The 20,873-nt window shown below is 46.1% G+C and overlaps 3 protein-coding genes across 4 annotated transcripts; all 3 read right to left on the bottom strand.

The window, feature by feature from the left end:
* Nucleotides 1-429: 429 nt before the first annotated feature.
* Nucleotides 430-5,044, bottom strand: rps15 (ribosomal protein S15). The gene is made up of 4 exons (XM_084707892.1): nt 4,906-5,044; nt 4,429-4,514; nt 3,676-3,910; nt 430-579 (listed from the first exon to the last, which is right to left on the bottom strand). The coding sequence occupies exons 1-4, from the start codon at nt 4,906-4,908 to the stop codon at nt 466-468; spliced, it is 438 nt and encodes a 145-aa protein (XP_084564018.1). The 5' UTR covers nt 4,909-5,044; the 3' UTR covers nt 430-465.
* Nucleotides 5,045-6,248: 1,204 nt separating this feature from the next.
* Nucleotides 6,249-11,227, bottom strand: cnn2 (calponin 2). 2 transcript variants are annotated; one of them, XM_084708121.1, is made up of 7 exons: nt 11,001-11,223; nt 9,297-9,418; nt 8,602-8,668; nt 8,187-8,324; nt 7,974-8,090; nt 7,585-7,731; nt 6,249-7,498 (listed from the first exon to the last, which is right to left on the bottom strand). In XM_084708121.1, the coding sequence occupies exons 1-7, from the start codon at nt 11,055-11,057 to the stop codon at nt 7,199-7,201; spliced, it is 948 nt and encodes a 315-aa protein (XP_084564247.1). In that variant the 5' UTR covers nt 11,058-11,223; the 3' UTR covers nt 6,249-7,198. The 2 variants fall into 2 exon arrangements, with proteins under 2 accessions (XP_084564247.1, XP_084564248.1); XM_084708122.1 differs by lacking the exon at nt 7,974-8,090 and having other exon boundaries at nt 11,001-11,227.
* A 2,624-nt stretch (nt 11,228-13,851) lies between these two features.
* crsp7 (cofactor required for Sp1 transcriptional activation, subunit 7) lies at nt 13,852-18,591 on the bottom strand. Its single transcript, XM_084708435.1, has 3 exons — nt 18,176-18,591; nt 17,091-17,165; nt 13,852-16,964 (listed from the first exon to the last, which is right to left on the bottom strand). Exons 1-3 carry the CDS (start codon nt 18,245-18,247, stop codon nt 15,300-15,302), a joined length of 1,812 nt encoding a protein of 603 aa, XP_084564561.1. The 5' UTR covers nt 18,248-18,591; the 3' UTR covers nt 13,852-15,299.
* Nucleotides 18,592-20,873: the final 2,282 nt, after the last annotated feature.

Below are 20,873 nucleotides of genomic sequence, written 5' to 3'. Positions count from 1 at the left end.
CCGTTTTCAAGCTATTGGTGCAGAACAAATTCCCCTTGGGGCAATAAAGGTTTTAATTCATTCATTCATGAGTGAGCCATTCCAGTGCTGCCTCACAACTGACATGAGCCTCAAGTCTGACATTATTTTCACTAAGTTTCCAAAGCTTCCCATAGAAGCAGTGTTGCTTCACTCCCAGCGGAATGCTGTCACAAGCACCATACCATCCTTAGAAGACAGGGGGCCAATCAGCTTTACAGGTACCTCAGTCCCACTGACTCAGCTCAATCTTCTGTCCAGCCTGTTGAAGCCGAGGGGAGCTCCCCTCCACATTTACCTCTTGATTTTACTTTTCTAAAGCACTGTAACTAAAAACTAGCGTTATAAATCAAGATCAAAACCTTGGGTAAACTCACGCACAAGTTACTGTATCCAAGAAAAACACACCAGTGGAGAAACCAACATTTTATTATTCCACAGACTGCTCTACTTCAGAGGGATGAAGCGGGAGGAGTGCGTGGCTCCAATACCAGGGCGCCCGTGCTTCACCGGCTTGTATGTGATGGAGAACTCCCCCAGGTAGTGCCCACACATCTCAGGCTGGAGGACAGAAGGAAGATGGGTTAGGAACCACAAGACTCACATCAACCACACCTGCTATGTGACTGCTGTTCTACACTCTCCTGTGTTATCACAAGCAGCATCAGCAGGAACACATTTGGTTTCCTAGTTGTTGACATCCTGGCTGATCTGTTCAACCTCTTGTCTGAGGAATGACATCCCAAACTCAGCGGGTCCTGACATATGTACTGTACAGTGTTATATTAGGATTGAGATGTTGACACTCTTAGAACTATACTTTTGACCCGTGTGTATGTCTTTAGCCTTTTCCTCATGCGTTTGTCATACTGTTTTGTATCTGTGCTGTTTGTGTCACTTGTGTGGACTGTGCTACTGCCTCTCGGACAGGTCATTGTAAATGAGAATTGGTTCTCAATTGATTTCACCTTGTTAAATAAAGGTCATATGTATACCCTTGATCTACTCCATTTTCTATTTCTTATAAACCCTTCAAAAAAAGTTCAGAAACATTATTCAGTCAATTATTCCTCCTCTTCAATAATACCAATTGGTATTGTATTTTTAACGTTGGAAAGCCTGATTAGTCACCTTTACAACTTGGAAGGATCGTGCATTCGTAGAATGAGCAACACAGCTATCCGTGTGTAGCCTGGGTGCCAACCGAACTTACCCCGCCCACAAACAAATTTGGTCGCTCGGTTGGGGGAAAACATTGTCCGAACAAGAGCTGTTGGGACCAATCAAATTTTCAGAATGGGCTTTAAACGATGATTGACAGATGATCAACAGTAACGTAGTCAACCACGTCACCAAAGAGCGCTTGGGTTAAATTAGTTTAACAAACATACTACGTTGCTCTGATTCGGGTGGGGATCCGGGTTTGCTTGAAACACGCCCCATACTCACAGCCCAATGGAGCGGTATCAGACTCATTCTAACTAGAATTATAAGTATGACGTCAGGCTAAACCGTGTGGGTAGCGGCCCAAATTTCCTTCAATATTCTGTTGGTAATCACTCTCCTTTTGAGCTTCAAGTGGGACCAGCTTGGGCATGCTGTATGTGCCAGAGTGACCAACGCAAACATGCTGGCTGACTTGCAACAAATCCTGGTCGAGGAATGGGATGCCATCCCACAGCAGTGTGTGACCAGGCTGGTGACCAGCATGAGGAGGAGGTGCCAAGCTGTTGTGGCTGCGTATGGATCCTCCACACGCTACTGAAGTCCCTGACAATTCATTTTACACTAAGTGTAAATATGGCCAGCTTGTTGTTTTTTCCTCCTTCCGTACCTCCTGAATTTACTAACTATGGCTTGGCTGTGATTCGTCAGTATTAAGAACTGCTTGCGTCAGGGGCGGGGTTGCCGTGATAGCAGGACGAACCGAATCATTTGACCGCCATATTTCATCTTAACAGTACATGTATATCAGCATCTGAATTAAAGTTACGAGAAATGGGCAGTGTAGTTGCTGAAAATGTGCGTATTTTATTGACGAAACTACTAATTTGTAAATTTGCGCCGACTTCTCGGTAACCTAGGTAAATAAACACTCAACGACTTCTAAACAAAGAAACAGTGCGTCTCCTACTCTTCAGGGTGAATTGTTCTCAGCACCCACAGCCTACGGAGAACCATAAACGCAGTCTATCAGTCTGTATCCGTGCGCCCGCCCATCCGTAAACAGACGCAGAAGCATATTTCAACCTTTAGCTGTGTTGCTCGTCAACAAATGCACGATCCTTACAAGTTGCACCTCGTTGTAAAGGTGACTAATCCAGGGTATATGCAGGAATCCTGAAGTTAATTTCAATACCTTTTTAAGACTTTTTGAAGACCTCAAAATATTTTAAGACCTCATCGCCACTTCAAGTTCTAATCTGCAAAAAACCTTAAACTTAATAAACAGTTGTAGTTTGCAAATAAATCTGTAGAGCACAACCATACAACAGAACTCAGATAAGCTCGGAAGAAACAAAGCTCAAAATAATAAATTAAAGAATAAAAGGCAAGGTTTATAGAAATATTTGAATGTTTGAGTTCAGTGAGCGGTGATTCACCGCAGTATTGAGACACCAGATAACCTCCGCGCGCATCTTTGATGTGCCACCCATAGCCACCCTGATGTCGGCAGATGATGGGGCAGAGGTCGCTGTCTTAGCTGTTTTGACAAGTTCAGCTGTTTTGTTGGGTGGTGGTGTCGCTGGTGGAGCACAGAAACTGGCAATGGACAGCTGCAGCTGCTATCTGCGGCCAAGACTGCGTTGATGCCCATCGAAGCTACGCTAATCTTTTTACAATATGTACAGTAAGCCTGTTTTCAGGGACAGGCTTCAGCCATTGTATAAACTCATCCTTCTCCAACCAGGAGTCCGCAAATGTACATTTCCCCATTTCTGAGTTTGTTTCGCAACATGTGGAGGGCGACACATCACCTAACCGTGCATTTTGCAAAATACGTGACTCGCTGACCGAGCACGTTGTTGTTTATAAGTCATGGGGAAAATGCATATATTCATGCATTTTTTTGAGTCAAACTCTTTGGACAAAGCGTGAACAAAATGTAATACCTTGTAAAATCGGGATTAAGACTTTTTTTATACCTTTTAAGGGCCTTAACTTTCCCTAAATGGATTTATCAACTTTTAATACTTTGTAAGACCCCGCAGATACCCTGTAATCAGGCTTTCCAACAATATAACATACAAAACCAATTGGTATTGTTGAAGGGGAGGAATAATCGACCAAAATAACGTTTCCAAACTTTTTTTGAGGGGTTTATATTAGGGTGAAAGCATCTGCTATATGACAACATTAAACAGAAAAGGTCAGAGCTCCTCCTGGGTCTCCTAACAGGCCGTACCTCATCCTCACGAGGGGCCTTATTTACAAAGTGTGCACAGGATTCCTTTTTAAGAGTGTGGCATACAAACTAAACACTGCTCATGTACGTTCTCCTGTCAAGAAGGCTGAGGTGATGCAATGTTTACAAGGCCCCTGGACTCTGCCATCACCTCTAAAGCATTCGTTTTGTCCTCCCCCCACTATACCAGATGAACCCTGTCCTCCTGTAGTCCCTCACTTTGACCTCCACCTAGTCTCACCCCCACTCACCTTGATCTCCACCTGGTTGAAGGTCTTGCCGTTGTAGACTCCCACCATGGAGCCCACCATCTCTGGCAGGATGACCATGTCTCTCAAGTGAGTCTTCACCACCTCAGGTTTCTCCATGGGCGGAGCCTCCTTCTTGGCCTTGCGGAGTCTCTTCAGGAGGGACTGCTGCTTGCGGCGAAGCCCTCGGTTCAGCCGCCGGCGCTGGCGGGCACAGTACAGCTGCATCAGCTGCTCACTGGAGGAGGGAGTCAGATGGATGTGTTATTCAAGTGTGTGTGTATATACACACACCCACACACAACTAGTATATAGTGATACAATCTACTCCCAACCTGATACACGTTAATAAACAGTGGATGAAGTGGGAATTAAAACCTTTAAACCGCCATAGTTTATGATGGTGGGATGGAACGGGGGTTTAGGATTGTCTGATACACCAGAAGCTTCCATCATACAGCAGTTAGACTACAGGGAGCCAAGCTGTGCACAGTAACAGTAGCTGGGTGGATAAGCTTTCAAACTGCCTTTATAACTTAATCAGCAGGTTGCAGAACAGACCAGTTCATAAACACACTAACAATTACAAAATTCACGAATTAACAGTGGTTACAAGATTATACCCTCAAACTATTTTAGCTCAGGACTACAGGAGGAACTTCCTAATCTTTGTATCTAGACCAACAGGCCGTACTGGAGCGAGCTGCCTCGAGAGCCTTAGTCCGACCGTGAGGTCCCGAGAGGGGCAGCACTTACTAGGACATGTCCAAGAGCTGGTCCAGATCCACGCCGCGGAAAGTGAACTTCCTGAAGGTCCGCTTCTTCTTGATCTCGGTATCCGCCTGAGGACGGAGAAAACGTTGTCAGGCGAAGGCGCGAATTGACAGCAGACACTAACAGCGTATTCCTTCATTATTGAACCTTCTGCTACATCGTTGTGTGTAATATACGGTTTAGTGAGGCGATCCGTGCCGTACGGAATCTATGTTCTTAGCTTTGAAAGACGAACATGGTGATATAGTTTTAGGCTAGCTAACTAGCTAACCCGTATGACCAAGACTACATCCAATAAATATAAGGCAATCGTAGTCTGTTGACCTAAAATACACCAATAGATAGAACGCTGAGGTATTTTACATTAACTGTCTGGTTTACAGTAACTTTGGTGTTTTAATATGGCTCAGATGAAGAAAGATTTTGATGCAAGGGTGACTGGATTTCTCTGGTACCTACCATCTTGTCTGATATTCCGGAGAAAAGAACATCCGGAAGTCTCGTTAATCCTCATATCGCGCGACCCTCTTTCATATCCGGTGTGTTGAGGTCAACTTCTTGTGTTTCCTTGACTTGGGTTTTCTCGCTTCTCTCTTTATTGCAGTCTGTAGATGGCGATGTTGGAAAATAAATTTACGCTACGTGTCGCGTGTTGTAGGGTTAGTGTGTGTGTGTGTGTGTGTGTGTGTGTGTGTCCAGTCCGGGTGTAGCGTGTTTGTGTGTGTGTCCAGTCTGGGTGTAGCGTGTAGTATATAGGGAATAATTATATGGAAACTTGTTTTTGTGCATTTTAGGAAAGAAACATTGCCTCGGGATTCTTGTGAAGAAATACATCAGGCTTTTCAATGATAAATTACAACAAATGACCATTATAAATTCTTGTAATTTTTTATCTTGAATTTTCTTTTACCTATTTAATTTACGAGAGTAAAAGGCGAATTTAATTGCAGTTAAAAACTTAACTGACCATGAAGATATTAATATAAATGCTTATTAATATGAACGTACTAAAAGTACTGGAGTCTTAACAGTTCTGCGCTTTTTGAAAACATTTTTACCCCTCATTGATGTTCATATGGTGAGATTGCAGAATCTTCCATAAGTCACCTTGAAGAGATGACTCTACACATTGCTGGGGAACTCTGCACTGTAGTCGACTAATGGAACACCCTTGACTCATTTAAAGATGCTAATGGACAAGTTTCCCCAAATTCGTTAAGCTCTTAACATTACATTTATATTTAGTCATTTAGCAGACGCTCTTATCCAGAGCAACTTACAGTAAGTACAGGGACATTCCCCCCGAGGCAAGTAGGGTGGAGTGCCTTCCCCAAGGACACGTCAGGCACGGCAGGGAATCGATCCGGCAACCTTCTGATTACTAGCCTGACTCCCACATGCTTAACGCTAAGAGCTTCTTAGGAGCGTTCTAAGAGCGTTCTAGAGCGTTCTTAGAACGCTCTTAGGAAGCTCTTAGCGTTAAGAGCTTCTTAACTAATCTGGGAAACCCAGTCAATGTCTGTAGTTATACATATACAATAGGCTATTTGTATCATATATAATAGGCATTTGTATCCATATCTGTCTTTGTAGTTTGTAACCAACTGTTACAGGTTGAACTGTGGGTATGGTTAGAGGGGGGAGGGATATAAGTGTAGGGTTGTTACTGTGTGTGTGTGTTACTGTGCATGTGTGTTACTGTGCATGTGTGTTACTGTATGTGTGTGTTACTGTAGGTGTGTGTGTGTCTCTGGCTCTTCTGTGATGTGACCCTCTGACAAGGCAGGCTCAACAGACATCACTTACTGTATTACACTTTATTCACAATCCAACTTGAACAAATGTTCCCATCATCATGTGAACAAATTCATCCATAATAACTCTGACCCCTCCGCTGACCCCTCAAGGTTGTAACAGCTGGCTTCCCTTCTTATGTTTACGGTATCAAACACAAATAATGACTTGATAAGATTCAGTTCAAATGTAATTTTGGTCTCTCTAATCAACCACTGATTCCATATCAAATTACACAACAGAAACTCTTCATGTTCTCCAGTATTCAGGGTGGAATGTGGACCTGTTTCTCCAAACAAAATTTTCTCCATCTTAAGAGCTGTCATTCATGTCAATGAATGCTATACTGAACACAAGGAGGAATAACAAATTCACATTCTTATTCACATATATTATGAAAATATAAAATGTTTACAGTTTATAATATGATTTAAATACAAAGATGAACTTATCTATTCCAGCCATAGACACAGCCACTTTATCATAAAATCTATAAAAACAGCTGTTGGAATCAGACTGGATTAGCACGAGTCAATATGGACCCAGCGAGTATAACTACGGCCTTCATGTTCAAACAGACCCAGAGAGGGGCTGTAGGCCTCTCACCAGAGAGGGGCTGTAGGCCTCTCATCAGAGAGAAGGTCGAGCCTGGTCATAAAATAGTGGCAACATTATAAAAACACTGAAATTACCATGTGTTCAGAATATAAAAATCTACGCAAGCAACCTGCTGTGCATTCCATCTGTGGTACATTTGGAATTACCTTCAATCACATTATCACAGCAGACATCACACACCATTTCCAAATGTTAATTTAACAACAGGAGTATTTATACAGGTTAATCTCTTGAAAGGAGACAAACACAACAAGTAAAATGAAAACTCCCAGTGTTAAATTGACACTCTAAATTGTCTGTGATCAAACACTAATGTTGATATTCTGCATTCCGGAACTTCCTAATACTCTGGCCCCTCCTCCTGGTATACCACCGCCTCCTCCTGCTGGTATCCTTGGTAACCCTCGTCATGGTAGTCAGGGACATACTCCCCGGCCCCTGCTTCGTTATCCTCCCCCTCCTGGTTCTTGGGGCAGTACTTTGCGTTGTAGATCTGGCGGCCCAGCCCAAAGTTCTGTCCACTCTGGCTGGCTCCCTGGTTGGAGCCCATCTGCAGCGACACAGTGCTGTTGTCACACTTATCCGTGCCCAGCTTCTGGTCGTAGATGGCACGCCGTGTCCCTGGGGCTGTCATGCCTGCCTGGGGGGGGGAGGGAGGGGGGAGGGAGAGAGAGAGGTTACCTTGAGGAGTGAGGAGTGAGAGCATGTCCTAGCTAGCAGGCCTACCTGGCTGGCCCCCTTGTTGGTTCCCATCTGCAGGCTGATGGTGGAGTTGTCCATGGGGGGCAGGATGTGGGCCTTGGGGTCGTAGAGGTGCCGCCTCGTGCCGTAGGCATTCATGCCCGCCTGGCTGGCACACTTGTTGGTGCCCATCTAAACACACACACAAACAGTTTAGTTCAGTTCAATCAACGTCCTTTATCCTCGTACAATCAGTATCTACTGCTGTCATCCAATTACACACTGTCTCTTGCCCTGTAGTCCAATTACACACTGTCTCTGTAGTCCAATCACACACTGTCTCTGTACCTGTCATCCAATCACACTGTCTCTGTCTCTGTCATCCAATCACACACTGTCTCTGTACCTGTCATCCAATCACACTGTCTCTGTACCTGTAGTCCAATCACACACTGTCCCGCCTTCATCTTCTCGTCGTTGAAGGCCCTCTCCTGTTTGTCAGCGTACTTTACTCCGATGTCCACTCTGGACAGCTGACCCTTGGTCTTAGCCTGCAGACAAACAGCAGTGTGTTCATGTGTGTGTGTGGTGTTTGTGTGTGTGTGTGGTGTTCATGTATGTGTGGTGTGTGTGTGTGTGTGTCTAACCATGCCTGCCAGGGCCAGCAGTGTGGTCTGGACTTGGGTCATGTTGCCGCTCTCAAACAGGTCGTTGGCCTCAAAGATGTCGTGGGGTTTCAGACCGTACATAGTGATGGCTTTGATGAAGTTGGTCAGGTTCTCCAGCTGCAGCCAGTACACATCATCATCACACAACATCATCATCATCATCATCATCACATCAACAACGCAAACACGTCTACCAACCAGCCACTCAGAGCTCAGACCAGAGCAGAGAGCTAGACTACTTCTTCTCTCTCCACTCGGAAAGAAGCACGTTTTCTCTGGAACACTGAAGTACAGATCTCGAGATAACACACACACACACCCCAACACACACACACCCCAACATGTTCGCACACACACACACACACACACACAGACACATTCACACACAGCTCACCTGGTGCCAGTTCATGGAGGACTGGTTTATCTTTTTCACAGAGCCCGGTTGGAGTTTGTTGATCAGGCTGGGAGAAGAGAGGGGGTGGGGGGAAGGGGAGAGAGAGGTAAGGGGAGAGGGAAGGGGAGGAGGACAGAGAGGGAGTGGGGGGAAGGGGAGAGAGAGGTAAGGGGAGGAGGACAGAGAGGGAGTGGGGGGAAGGGGAAAGGGGGGAGGAGGAGAGAAAGAGGGGGGAAGAGGAGGAGAGAGAGGGGGGGGGAGGGGAGAGGAGAAGAGAGGGAGGGGGAAAGGGAAGAGGGGGGAGGAGCAGAGAGGGGGGAAGGGGAGAGAGGTAAAGGGAGAGAGGTAAAGGGAGAGGAGGGGAAAGAAGGGGGAGAGATGGGGAAGAAACAGGGGAGGGGGGAGAAACAGGGGAGTGAGGTGGAGAGTGAGTGAAGGAGAGAGAGGGGAATAGTTTACTACGTTGAACATTGTTATGTACCAGTGGATGCAACATAATTCAGTACCAGGAAATGATGTAATAAGAGAGGTGAGAGATGAGAATGAGATACAGGGTGAACTACGGGGTGAGATGAGCGATATAGAAGATAAAGAGTGAGAGATTAGTGAGATATAGGATGAGAGATGACAGATATAGGGTTAGGTATTGGGTGAGATGTAGAGTGAGATATAGGATGAGAGGTGAGGGTGCTCACTTGCACAAAATGACTCCATTTTTCAGGCCTTTCTGGAAGTCGTCTCCGACAGAGCAGCCTGTCACGTCCTCAATCCAGACCCTCAACTCCTCCTCCCTCTGAGAGTCGTACTTCTGAGCAATCTAGGGGTCAGAGATCAGTCACTCTTATAAGAGCCCTATTTCTCCGCTCTGCACCTCATCTCTCTCCTCTAAACAGTGAGCCATGACACCATCTCTTTTTGATGCTGGAGATTATTCCAGTCAATATGCTGCTCGATATTATATACTGCTACAGATAATATCAATCTGTATGATGCTAGAGATGCTACTATATGATAGAGATGATACCAGTCTACACTATACATGCAAAAATTTGATTCCCGTTCACCAGAGGTCTACAAGGGGGTCTGTGTTTGTCTCTTAGTCCTACAATACCTCACATTTCACAGAACTTCCTACGTCACACTGACAGGAAATGCCAGAGATGTTCTCCTGTTCTCTGCCCCGCTAACCTCAGCAGCAGGGGAGGGACCAGGAATCTCCTCACATTCAGAACACTTTGTTCTGAGGACCCAGGCCCGAACGGCTTTCTGAGGTTCACATGGGTTCTGGTCTCTACATGTGTGCAGTACTGGAGACTGGATGTCCTTCTAACATCGCTGCAAAGCAGGAGCGAATAGGTTCCCATTTTTGGGGGGACTAAGCCCCTAGATAAAACCTATTATTTTTCCTGTGACCCAGCAAAACTAGGGGGGTCTGGGGGCATGTTCCCCCAGAAGTAATTTTTGAAAATATACTTTTAAAATAGTGTCCTCCAGGGGTTTTAGGTAGAGAAATGAACAAATTTAGATTTAAAAAATGAAAGATTTAAAAAATATATATATATATATATATATATATATATATATATATATATGTAAAAACTCCCAAACCCCCTAAAATTAGGACTAGATACGCCCATGTCAGCAAAGCCGTCATACATATGGGTCGTTGTCAGTGATGCCACCGGGAACTTGAGCGAATACGAACAAATACATTTGCGCTGCGGAAATCAGATCTAGACTTACTCCGTCCAGGACAGCTGTGTCTTGTTATTGTTTAGTGGAACTTCAGAATGACTCACTGTTTATGAGGATTTTAGAATCCCAAGCCTGACATGTACCCCTCCTGCTCGAAGCTTTATAAAAAATAAAATAATTTGAAAGCTTTATCTTCTTTCCCTGTGTCCTTATCTGTTCTAACTATAGCCTAGGTTCATAAATGGGACACCGGGGGAAGATGACGCCGTCATCCTTGATCAGCTGACACAGGTGACTGATAACAAAACTAGCCGTTGTACCGAACACTTCGCCCGCTACCGCGACATTCAGCCGAAACTGCAATTTAAGACAACGCCCATGAACCACTTTTAAAGCACTCACCAATGCGGCCCAAATTCTTCTAAAGCCTAAACTAAAGGACGTTTTCCTTCACACATTGACAGAAAAGTCAACAATTGAATGTTTTCATTAAACGGGACTATGGTAGGCTAGGCTACCTAATAAAACATTTCCTGGTAGACCTGTAGACACGTGAAAGGAACAACAACATAGGCTCTTAATGGATATAATAGTAGGCTATTCTACTCCCGGTCTATTCATTTGATTTAAAAACGGTTAGACTATTAAAACAATTAAACATCCTGTTTTATTTGAACTTTTTAACTAACTTCTGATTGACTTACCTTGCTCTTTACTTCCGCGGAAAACCCATAGGCAGGTCCTCTATTAAAGCCCGACATTTTTTTATTTACTTTTCACTGAACTGTCCTGCTAGTAGGCTGAAATATTAGCGCTTTTTACAAAGATGGAGGTCAACTTTTATTTTTGTTTCTCTTCCAATGAAACTCCGTGAGTGAATTAAATACTTCCTTTCTCTTTTCTTTCCACCAATTAAAACTCTTACCGGAGTTAGAACGCTTCGTTCATCGATCCGAGTCTCCGCCTCCTCCTCAACTCGCGCGCTGTGATTGATATAAAAAACTCCTTATATGGAAGGAAAGTCCCGCATTCCTGACTGGTGGGAGTATCCTCGAAGCCCGCCCGACCCGTCAGACGGGGAGCCGGGGGGGGGGGGGGGGGGGGGGGTCAGGAGAATTTGGAGTAACTACCGAAATACAAAAGCTACTGACGTTATGATATCACCATTGAACCTTAGTGTAAACAACACAAGAGGCGGAACTCATTCCAGCGCTGTGAGCCATTAGGGAATGATGAGAATGTTGTGAAATCAGCATAAAATGTGTATAACGTTTAAACATGCATTTAGATATGAACATGTTGAGGCTAACTTTGTGAACTAGCCAGTTGAGTTCCTTGTCACATTTCTATCAATTATGGAACTTGGGCCAGATCCAGACCTGTACAGGCCCAGCTATGCTCTCAACACCAGCCACACCTTGTATGTACAGCCACCACACATAAATTAGGGGAGAGGGGGAGGAGGATAGGAGGTGAGGAGGATAGGAGGTGAGAGGAGGATAGGAGATAAGAGGAGAGGGGTAGGAGGATAGGAGGTGAGGAGGATAGGAGGTAAGAGGAGGATAGGAGGTGAGAGGAGAGGGGGAGGAGGATAGGAGGTGAGAGGAGGATAGGAGGTAAGAGGAGGATAGGAGGTGAGAGGAGAGGGGGAGGAGGATAGGAGGTGAGAGGAGGATAGGAGGTAAGAGGAGGATAGGAGGTGAGAGGAGAGGGGGAGGAGGATAGGAGATGAGAGGAGGATAGGAGGTAAGAGGAGGATAGGAGGTGAGAGGAGAGGGGGAGGAGGATAGGAGGTGAGAGGAGGATAGGAGGTAAGAGGAGGATAGGAGGTGAGAGGAGAGGGGGAGGAGGATAGGAGGTGAGAGGAGAGGGGCATAGGAGGTGAAAGGAGAGGAGGAGGAGGATAGGAGGTGAGAGGAAGGAGAAGAGGCACTGGGAGGAGTGGAAATGAAGAGAGGAGATGAAGACATGATGATTAGGTGGTTAGGGAGGAGGAAAGCAGCTGGGAGGAGAGGAGGAGGTGAGGAGAACAGGTGAGTATGTGTGGTGATGATGCATGTGTGCTTCATGAGGTAATGTCTTGTTTCACATCAGACAAGATTTCACCCAGGCAAGTTTGCATGACATCAGGATAGCATGATAAGTTCAGGGAGTCAGGTGGCTGAGCGGTTAGGGAATCGGGCTAGTAATCTGAAGTAGGGCTGCAACAACGAATCGATTAAATCAAAAGTTTAGTTGAGCGCGGAGCAGAGCGGAGGTTGAGGAAAGGCCATCGGAGAAAAGTTGTTGAGTAACGTTGTTCTGAAACACATGGCGGAGAAATCAGTACGACCTAAGTCATCCAAGGTGTGGGAGCATTTCACACTAAATACATAGAAACAATGTGTTAATTGCCCGAGGTGAAGTTAGTTTTCCTATTCGACATTCGTCTCACATTCGGAAGACGCTATTTTGCAGCGTTGCGCTAGGGACTGGGTGAAAACTACCCATACCATTTAGAAAAATTATGACTTTTAGAAATATTTTTATGAATATAAAACCTCAGACAGACACCACATGAAACAATGTCTGGTATACTTCCACAGCCTTTACTTTTTCAATTAAGTTTCTAATAAAATGATAGAAAATCACTTATCTTTAAAAATAGCTTAATCCTCGCAAGTTTTCAAAGTTGTGTCAAAAGGTTGTGTCAAAAAATCTAACATATACACCAGATTATTCTAATAAAGACTGGTCTACTTCCACAACCTTTCAATTTTCAAAAATGTTTTAAACAAAACTCAAATTGCTCATCTCTGAAAATAGCATTTAATCCATGCTAACATTAATAACCTTTTCAAAATTGTGTGTCTGTTTGTGCACATTCTGAATATGTTTTGCACTGTCAGTACTGTTTTAGAATAAAGGGTTGGAAATTAATGCTTAAGTTTTTAGTTTTTTAAATTTTTTCAATTAATCGAAAAAATCGCTCTGGATAAGAACGTCTGCTAAATGACTAAATGTAAAATAATCGACATCAATTACTAAAATAATCGTTAGTTGCAGCCCTAATCTGAAGGTCACCAGTTCGATTCCCGGCCGAGCCAAAGGACGTTGTCCTTGGGAAAGGCACTTTACCCTACTTGCCTCGGGGGGAATGTCCCTGTACTTACTGTAAGTCGCTCTGGATAAGAGCGTCTGCTAAAATGACTAAATGCAATGTAAATAAGTTAGCCTGACATCAGGATAGCATGATAAGTTAGCATGACATCAGGATAGCATGATGTTAAGCTAGTCATGTTAATTATGATTTCAGGTTAGTATGACATAAAGTTAGCATGTCAGGTTATTGTGACATTTGGTTTATGAGTTGTAATGGTCATTTTGCTGAAACCCTACCCACCATACACTTCTTAGAAACTGCAAACCCAAAGGCCTCCCCCCTGTGGACTCCTACAGTACTGCACAGGTCTCTCCTCTACTGCCTCACTTACTGGTAAACACACTCGCATCTCATAAAGACAGGCTTCTAATGGATTAAGTGTATCAGCATTACAAAAAACAACCAACCAACCATACCATGAGAGAATTTAGATTACTTTATTTTTTCAAAACAACAGAAATGTTGAACACTGAACAAATAAAGAAATCTCAAACTGAGCTGCTCAGGAGGGCGGCGGAGGGGGGGGGCGGGGTTAGTCCACCTTCTGGTCACACCCCCAAGGGGGGGGGGGTCTGGTCACACCCCCAGAGAACAGTCTCTTCCTCTGGCAGTGCCCCCCTCCCCCCAGGGCAAAGTCCCCCTCCCCCAGGCAAGCGTTGAGCAGAACGGTGCATTCCCCAGGTGATCAGACATGGCATTAGGAGTCAGAGACCTGGGTCTTGGCTAGGTAGCTCTGTGGAAGCAAATCCAGACATGGAAGGCACATTGGTAGGAACACACACAGCAGCCCTCTGGGACACAGCCCCCCTCTGGGACACAGCCCCCCTCTGGGACACAGCAGCCCTCTGGGACACAGCCCCCCTCTGGGACACAGCCCCCCTCTGGGACACAGCCCCCCTCTGGGACACAGCAGCCCTCTGGGACACAGCCCCCCTCTGGGACACAGCAGCCCTCTGGGACACAGCCCCCCTCTGGGACACAGCAGCCCTCTGGGACACAGCAGCCCTCTGGGACACAGCCCCCCTCTGGGACACAGCAGCCCTCTGGCCATTTCTCCTTACATCACACAAACCGTGACCCAAAAATCCTCTATGTAAACGAAGAAATCGGTCAGTTTTACAACGGTGATCTTCATTGTTCAGAAATCAAAACATTCTGACATTTATCAAAGGTGGAAGGATGAACTGATCACTTTTTGGAAAAAGAAACATGGTTGCTAGGGCATCATTGGTGAGGAGTAGCTGGCTGTAGTTGCTAAGCGCTGTGAGGAGAGGAGTACACCTGGCCAACCCTAGAGACAGCTGACACAACGCCTGCTGCAGGTGAACACAGAGATTATACAGCTCTAACAGGCTTGAATCAGTAAACCATTAACCTAAAAAAACAAAGAAAAGGTCAAATAAATAAATGATACATGATAAGAACTTATAATTTATTCTTTATCTCACATAAAGCTTCTTGTAACTGCAGTAAGCCCACCCCCCATTCACTAGTAGCAGCACTCTGCAAACCGGGTGCCTCATCACAACAGAAACAGCCCTTATTTGACAACAAAACAGTTCCTCTTCATCTCCTCTTCCTCCTCTCCTCCCAGCCCGTTCAGACACTCTGGCCAGGGTCAGGCCAGGGGTGGGTCTAACCCTAACCCAGGGTCAGGCCAGGGGAGGGTCTAACCCTAACCCAGGGTCAGGCCAGGGGTCTAACCCTAACCCAGGGTCAGGCCAGGGATCTAACCCTAACCCAGGGTCAGGCCAGGGGTCTAACCCTAACCCAGGGTCAGGCCAGGGATCTAACCCTAACCCAGGGTCAGGCCAGGGGTCTAACCCTAACCCAGGATGTGGAGTCTGCTCTCGGCCCCGTCTCAGTCCAGGCAGACGTAGGGCAGGATGTGGAGTCTGCTCTCTGCCCCGTGGGGGTCCAGGGAGATGCACTGTGTCCAGTCGTACCAGACCTCTTGAGTGTCGTAGCAGCCGTTGACCCCGGGCCAGTGCTGCGTGTGCACCCTGCTGACCTCCTCCCCAGTCACCTCTCCCTCCTCCCGCCCAGAGGCCGAGCCGGTGGTCTGCAGCACGTGGGTCTTCCTGCCCTCCCGGGCCTGGCTTTCCTCCTGCCGAAGGCAGCCAGATAGGAGGGCGTGAGTGCTGGGAGCCCCGGAGGAGGTGAGGACACTGCTCTGGAGGCTCAGGTACGACCGGATGATCTCATTACGGGAAAGCTCCTTCCAGTTTGTGTGTTGGAAGGTGCTGGGGGTCGGGTCGGGGGCAGGGGGATGCAGGGGCCTCTCTGTCCTAATTTGGAGTTCTGGGTGGGGCGGGCTGGGGGCCACATTTGACTGGGAGGGCTCTCTGTGCACCATGGGCTTGATCTGTCCCGTCACAGGGTCAAAGGTGATCCTGCGTTCCTTTAGCCTGACGGGCTTGGTGGCATCTGTGTTCTGGCCCCCCAGGTTCACAGAGTAGTCTCTGGAGCGGTACTTCCTCCTCCGCTTCCTGTCTGAGGGGGCAGGGCTCCCGGAGGAAGGGGGGGGGGGCGAGGGGCGGAGGGGTGGATAGCCATCAGGCGTGTGTGAGGAAGTGGGGGACAGGGAGACAGACGGGGGGTCCAGTGTGGTGGTGCTGTAAGGGGAGTTATTGTCTAAGGAACTGGACCAGTGTGTGTGAGTGGGGGCTTCGGGGGTGCCCTCCACACAGGGCACCCTGGCAGGGGAGGCTGAGGGCTGGGAGGGGCTCGGGCCTCGGGGGGTGTTGGTTAGAGAGCATTTTGACAGAGTCTCTTGTCTTGCACTGCGGGGGCTGGAGGAGAGGCAGCGCGGGCTACGGGCCTGATAGGCCCTGCCCCCTGTCTGACAGGCCCCGCCCCCTGTCTGGCAGGCCCCGCCCCCTGTCTGGCAGGCCCCGCCCCCTGTCTGGTAGGCATCCCCCCTCTCGTCCAGCGCAGCTGTCGGCAGGGCAAGGGCACCAGGGGCCCGAGGGCTGCTGGGGGAGCTGGGGCGCGGCTTCACAGCGTTCACTGGGATCCTGCTGTAATTGTCAAGGTCAAGCTGTGGTTCCGTCCAAGCCTGGTCTTGGTCGAGGGGCAGTTCTTTCCAGGCCTGGTCAAGCAAAGCCCCCTCAGGCGGAGCCCCGGGGCTCCTGGCGACCCCATTGGTCAGTGACAAGGAGGGGTGCTCGAGGGTCTTGGGCAGCTTGGCAGGAGGCGAGGCGCCCCGATGCTTACAGCTCGATTTCTCCGCCTTCGGGGAGTAAGTGTTGTGAACGTCATGTCGGACTCGCACCTCTGGCCCGCCCCTTCCAGCCAGCGACACACCCCTTCCTGCCAATGATACGGGGGGAGGGACTTCTGTCCGGCAGGGGTGAGCCCCGCCATTGGCTGAGGAGGTTGTAGAGGCTCCTCCCCCTCGGGCTGGCTCCGCCCCTGGCTGGATCAGCCTCTGCCAGCTGCGCAGCAGCTTCTTGGCGCGGCGCGCTAGGTCCTCATCTCCGCTGCACTTCCTCACATCGTTGATCAGCTTCCCCAGGCGCGTCTCCTGCAGAGGGATGTTTACATCAACCTGTTACCACCCTCAAAACTGGCGCTAGACAACCATCATGGGTATAGTTCAGTGAAATGATTATTCTGAACCATCAGAGGGCTAAAGGGCCTGTTGTCTCACCTCAAGTGCTTCTTTGGTAATGGGGTACTTCTCCAAATAGGTGATTACTTCTAATACAGCCACCATGTTGTGAATCTGCAAAAACACATTTGACAAGATAGCATTTTGTATCATTTGTAGCATAAGACAAGTGTGTGCTGATCACAATAATCAAGGACTCCATTTCCTGTAGCTATGAAGAGGAAGTTAGCTAACTAGGAGTAAACTTCTGACCACACACACGTTCACTTGGTTAAACTAGCTTGCAATACCTTAAGTAGCCTGGTAAACAACATGCTAATCGGACAACTGTTCAAATAGCTATATATCCCATAGTAATATCCTGTCAGACAACTGATCAACGACAACATTACCTAGACGTTCTATACAGACATGTTGAGTTGAAGAGCTTGCTAGTAAGCTAACTAGCTTTGTCAACTCCATAATTAACAGATGTTTGGCATCTCATGAGTCATGACTCCCTCGTTTCACAACGTCACTTAAAACATGGTAGGAAATAAACAGTCTGTGGTGTGTTCATGTAGTAGTTTCACCTTCTGATAGCATCCAACCAAATGTGTATAACAGGAAAAGTCAAGTGTCAACTTGGGATGGGCGGAAGGTAACGTTAGCGCGTTAGCTAGCTAGTGATGGTAAACATTTACGCCCATTTACATGTTTTAACGTCATTTTAGGTAAATTAACTAGCTAGTTCAATACCGGTTTGGTAAATACGTTGCCAGGCTTACACACCTTGTCAGCTAACTAAGGAATTTAACAAATCTAATACAATAGGTTTGAACGAGGAAAACAGCAGCTAACCTGGGTATGCTACGAATGCTACTCTAATCAACCCAGGTCACCCAGCACAGCGGTTAGCGAGCTCACTGCTTTGCTAGCTAGCATAACTAACGTCAGACAAGTGTCAACTCATATTAACGTGGCTAGCCTAACCATTGCCACCTAGTTAGCAAGCTAGCTTGTTATGATATAACGGGACAATCGTGTGGTTTTTCACTCTCACTGTCAAACTACTCTTTTTTAATGTTACATTATAACTAAGCAAATAGCTTATACCGGGGCTAGTTGAGGAGACGCTTGCTTACATTGCTGTGGCTATCGATGGCCTGAAGCAGCCGGTCTCTCATCTGCTGCGGAGTTGCTGAAGCCGTTGTCATTGCCTGTTCGGTACGATACGGCGGACGGGGGAGGAATCCTCCAAAATGAAGACTGGGTGATTCGAAGACACTCAAAAGCCTCGATAGGAGTATGCAGGAACCCCGAGCTACATATTAAAGTGATGTCTGTGCTTAAAGGTTCACTGTATAGTCACATGGAGTGGAACTAATGTTTTGCTCTCCGTCTCCTGTTGCCGCCGCGGCTCTCTGGTAACGAGCTCGAGCTCCCAGCTGCTGCTCACAGCGGCCGCAGTGCATGCTGGGAGGTGACGTCAGAGCCACATACACCTGGTTCAAGTATTTAAAAAGTCAGGTTCTAATAGGTGCGTTCGACTTCATGCAGCGCCGGTGTCGCCTGCAGCCCGGCTGACTTGAAGCAGCCAATGGCATTCTCAGCTTCAAGGCAGCCGACTGCAGCCGACTGTCGGCGCCGCAAGAAGTCGAACGCACCTATTGTCTAGCTCTCAAACTACCGTCAATGTTATGTATCAGAGTCTGAGACCAGTTGAAATACTTAACACCATAGGCGTCAGCAGCATTTTGAGAGTGGGGGGGACACATTTTGCCAGGGGGTTTCTCCCCAATAATTAAAAAAAAGATGTACATGCAATTTCCCGCATTCTGGTGCATTTACCACAACTATTTACCATAGTTGTTATACATATACTGAGGGGCTGGACATATTTTGAAAACTAAACTTCCCAATAAGCAATGGGACATCTTCAACAACCTGTCACCTTTTAGCACTCACCTCAGCAAGAGAGCTGTCTCCACTGCCCCTGCATGCTGTCCCTGCCTCTGACTCACTCTTAACCACCTAGGCTATATCAGGAGACATGGAGATGCACTGAGTATTCTTTCATTTTGATAATTGAAATAAGTTTAATGTAGATTATTAATATGAAGATTTCTGAGATGTAAATTGTGTTATCGGCATATCAAATTCACAATTGGTATAGGTTTAGAAGCCTAATAATTATGTAGGCTACATAAAAAAATTTGCATCTCCCTAAAGCATGACTGGACAGTTCAGAAATGGTCAAATGTGTGTTCAAACCTGTAGTCTTTTCCACAGATCACATCCTTAGGATGTAAGCTTTCAGAAAATACATGGTTTAGGTGGTTGAATCAGTTTCCCTAAATGGCACAGCCCAAAAAATGTATCAGCCATATACTCCATTTACCAATACCGAATGTATTAATCATGGGCAGCATACTAATATGGAGAGAAGGACGTGTCTCTTGTCTCATTAGATAACATCCTGAGGGTATAAGCAATCAGAGGATGTATGGTTTTAATGGTTGAATCAGTTTTGCCTTTGTTACAGACTAACATGTAGCAATGAAATTCTGCGAATTGCCAAAAGTTGAGCAATCTTGTTTAATTTGGAAGACAATTATGAAATAAAGTATTTTTTTTTCATTTTTTTTTTCAGTTAGCATGTTAGCTAAGGTTAACTCCAGATTAGTTCACGGTTGTTATGCTAATAAAAAAAACACCAGCAGTTTCTTTTGTAGCTACTTGGAAAAACCATCCTTGTCATCTCTTTCTGCCTGAAACAGACACCTAGGTCTGAACACGGCCAATAGCCCAACATATTTCATACCCAGATTAAGAAATCAACAAATGATGTTCCACTTGTAATGGGTAAATAAAGTATGATATTGTGCTAGATGCATGACGTGCAGTCACTGTTATGTTTTTCAAACATAATTTTTTTTATTAAGTCATTTTATTTAATAAACATGTATTTGGATTTTTACTGATTATTCTTGTGATTTATATATGCAATATGTATGTAATTCCAATTGTTTAGACGTTAAGATGACAAATGTAGCAGTTATGCATAATCAAATACAAAAAAAATAGTGGAATAAGCAGTACTTTAACTGTCAATTAATTGTGGACGACAAGCGGCAGCGGTGTCTGCCGATATCAGAGTTGAGGAATTTCTCCAAGATCGATTTTATTCAAAAAAGGTGTTAAGAGCAAGAGGGAGGTGTATTCCAGACTTAGATGGACTACTGCAGCAAAAGGGACAAGATGTTTTCGATCTTTTCAAACAGACTGGTATGAAAAGATTGGCTATGTGGCTGTGCTAACATTCAGCAGCTGTAAGCTACTGCCTACTGTTTACTGCAAGTACTGTTTTTACATATTAGCCTAACAATAAATTAGGTAATCTGGCTTCCAAACTCTGACATCACCGCACGTCATGGCTAGATGTAGGTAAAAAGCTTGCTTATAGCTATAATCATATTGTTTGCAGAAGGATCTTTGTGGCTTAACTAATGCTATTATAGTCAGAGAATGTCTCATAAGGGTGCTTTGGCCACTGAAGGGAAAACTTGGGCAACTCTGACTTTCCTCTTCCTCAAAAAAAACCTTATGTCCATCTCGTCTGTGGAACAGTCATGTCTGAAGTGCTAGCTGCAAGCGCGATGCATCGATCAGAAAGTGTGGGAGTTAAATCTGCGTGCGTGATGCTGTTTGTCTAGACAACACAGAGTGGAATTCTATTGCTATGGGTATTTTACCTACTGATGAAGTGGAACAGATTTGATTGTGAAGCAATGGAAAGCTCGCTGGACTAGTAGACCAGTCAAGCACTAACATTTTGATCAC

This window comes from Hypomesus nipponensis, chromosome 10, assembly GCF_054491055.1.
Source record: "Hypomesus nipponensis isolate SF chromosome 10, ASM5449105v1, whole genome shotgun sequence".
Taxonomy (NCBI): Eukaryota; Metazoa; Chordata; class Actinopteri; order Osmeriformes; family Osmeridae; genus Hypomesus; species Hypomesus nipponensis.
Note: the sequence above shows the minus strand (reverse complement) of the source record. Positions and strands in the feature narration are given on the sequence as shown.

Excerpts from the sequence above, each read along its gene's own strand:
- rps15 (XM_084707892.1), bottom strand. Across the intron at positions 3,911-4,428 it reads CAGCTCTTGGACATGTCCTA|TGAGCAGCTGATGCAGCTGT; the intron begins GTAAGTGCTGCC and ends TCCCTCCTCCAG. Across the intron at positions 580-3,675 it reads TCAACCAGGTGGAGATCAAG|CCTGAGATGTGTGGGCACTA; the intron begins GTGAGTGGGGGT and ends TCTGTCCTCCAG.
- cnn2 (XM_084708121.1), bottom strand. The coding sequence starts at position 11,057 with ATGTCGGGCTTTAATAGAGGACCTGCCTATGGGTTTTCCGCGGAAGTA. Across the intron at positions 8,091-8,186 it reads TGCTGGCCCTGGCAGGCATG|GCTAAGACCAAGGGTCAGCT; the intron begins GTTAGACACACA and ends GTTTGTCTGCAG. Across the intron at positions 7,732-7,973 it reads AGTGTGTGATTGGACTACAG|ATGGGCACCAACAAGTGTGC; the intron begins GTACAGAGACAG and ends GTGTGTGTTTAG.
- crsp7 (XM_084708435.1), bottom strand. The coding sequence starts at position 18,247 with ATGACAACGGCTTCAGCAACTCCGCAGCAGATGAGAGACCGGCTGCTT. Across the intron at positions 17,166-18,175 it reads CCATCGATAGCCACAGCAAT|ATTCACAACATGGTGGCTGT; the intron begins GTAAGCAAGCGT and ends GTGTTTTTGCAG. Across the intron at positions 16,965-17,090 it reads TTACCAAAGAAGCACTTGAG|GAGACGCGCCTGGGGAAGCT; the intron begins GTGAGACAACAG and ends ATCCCTCTGCAG.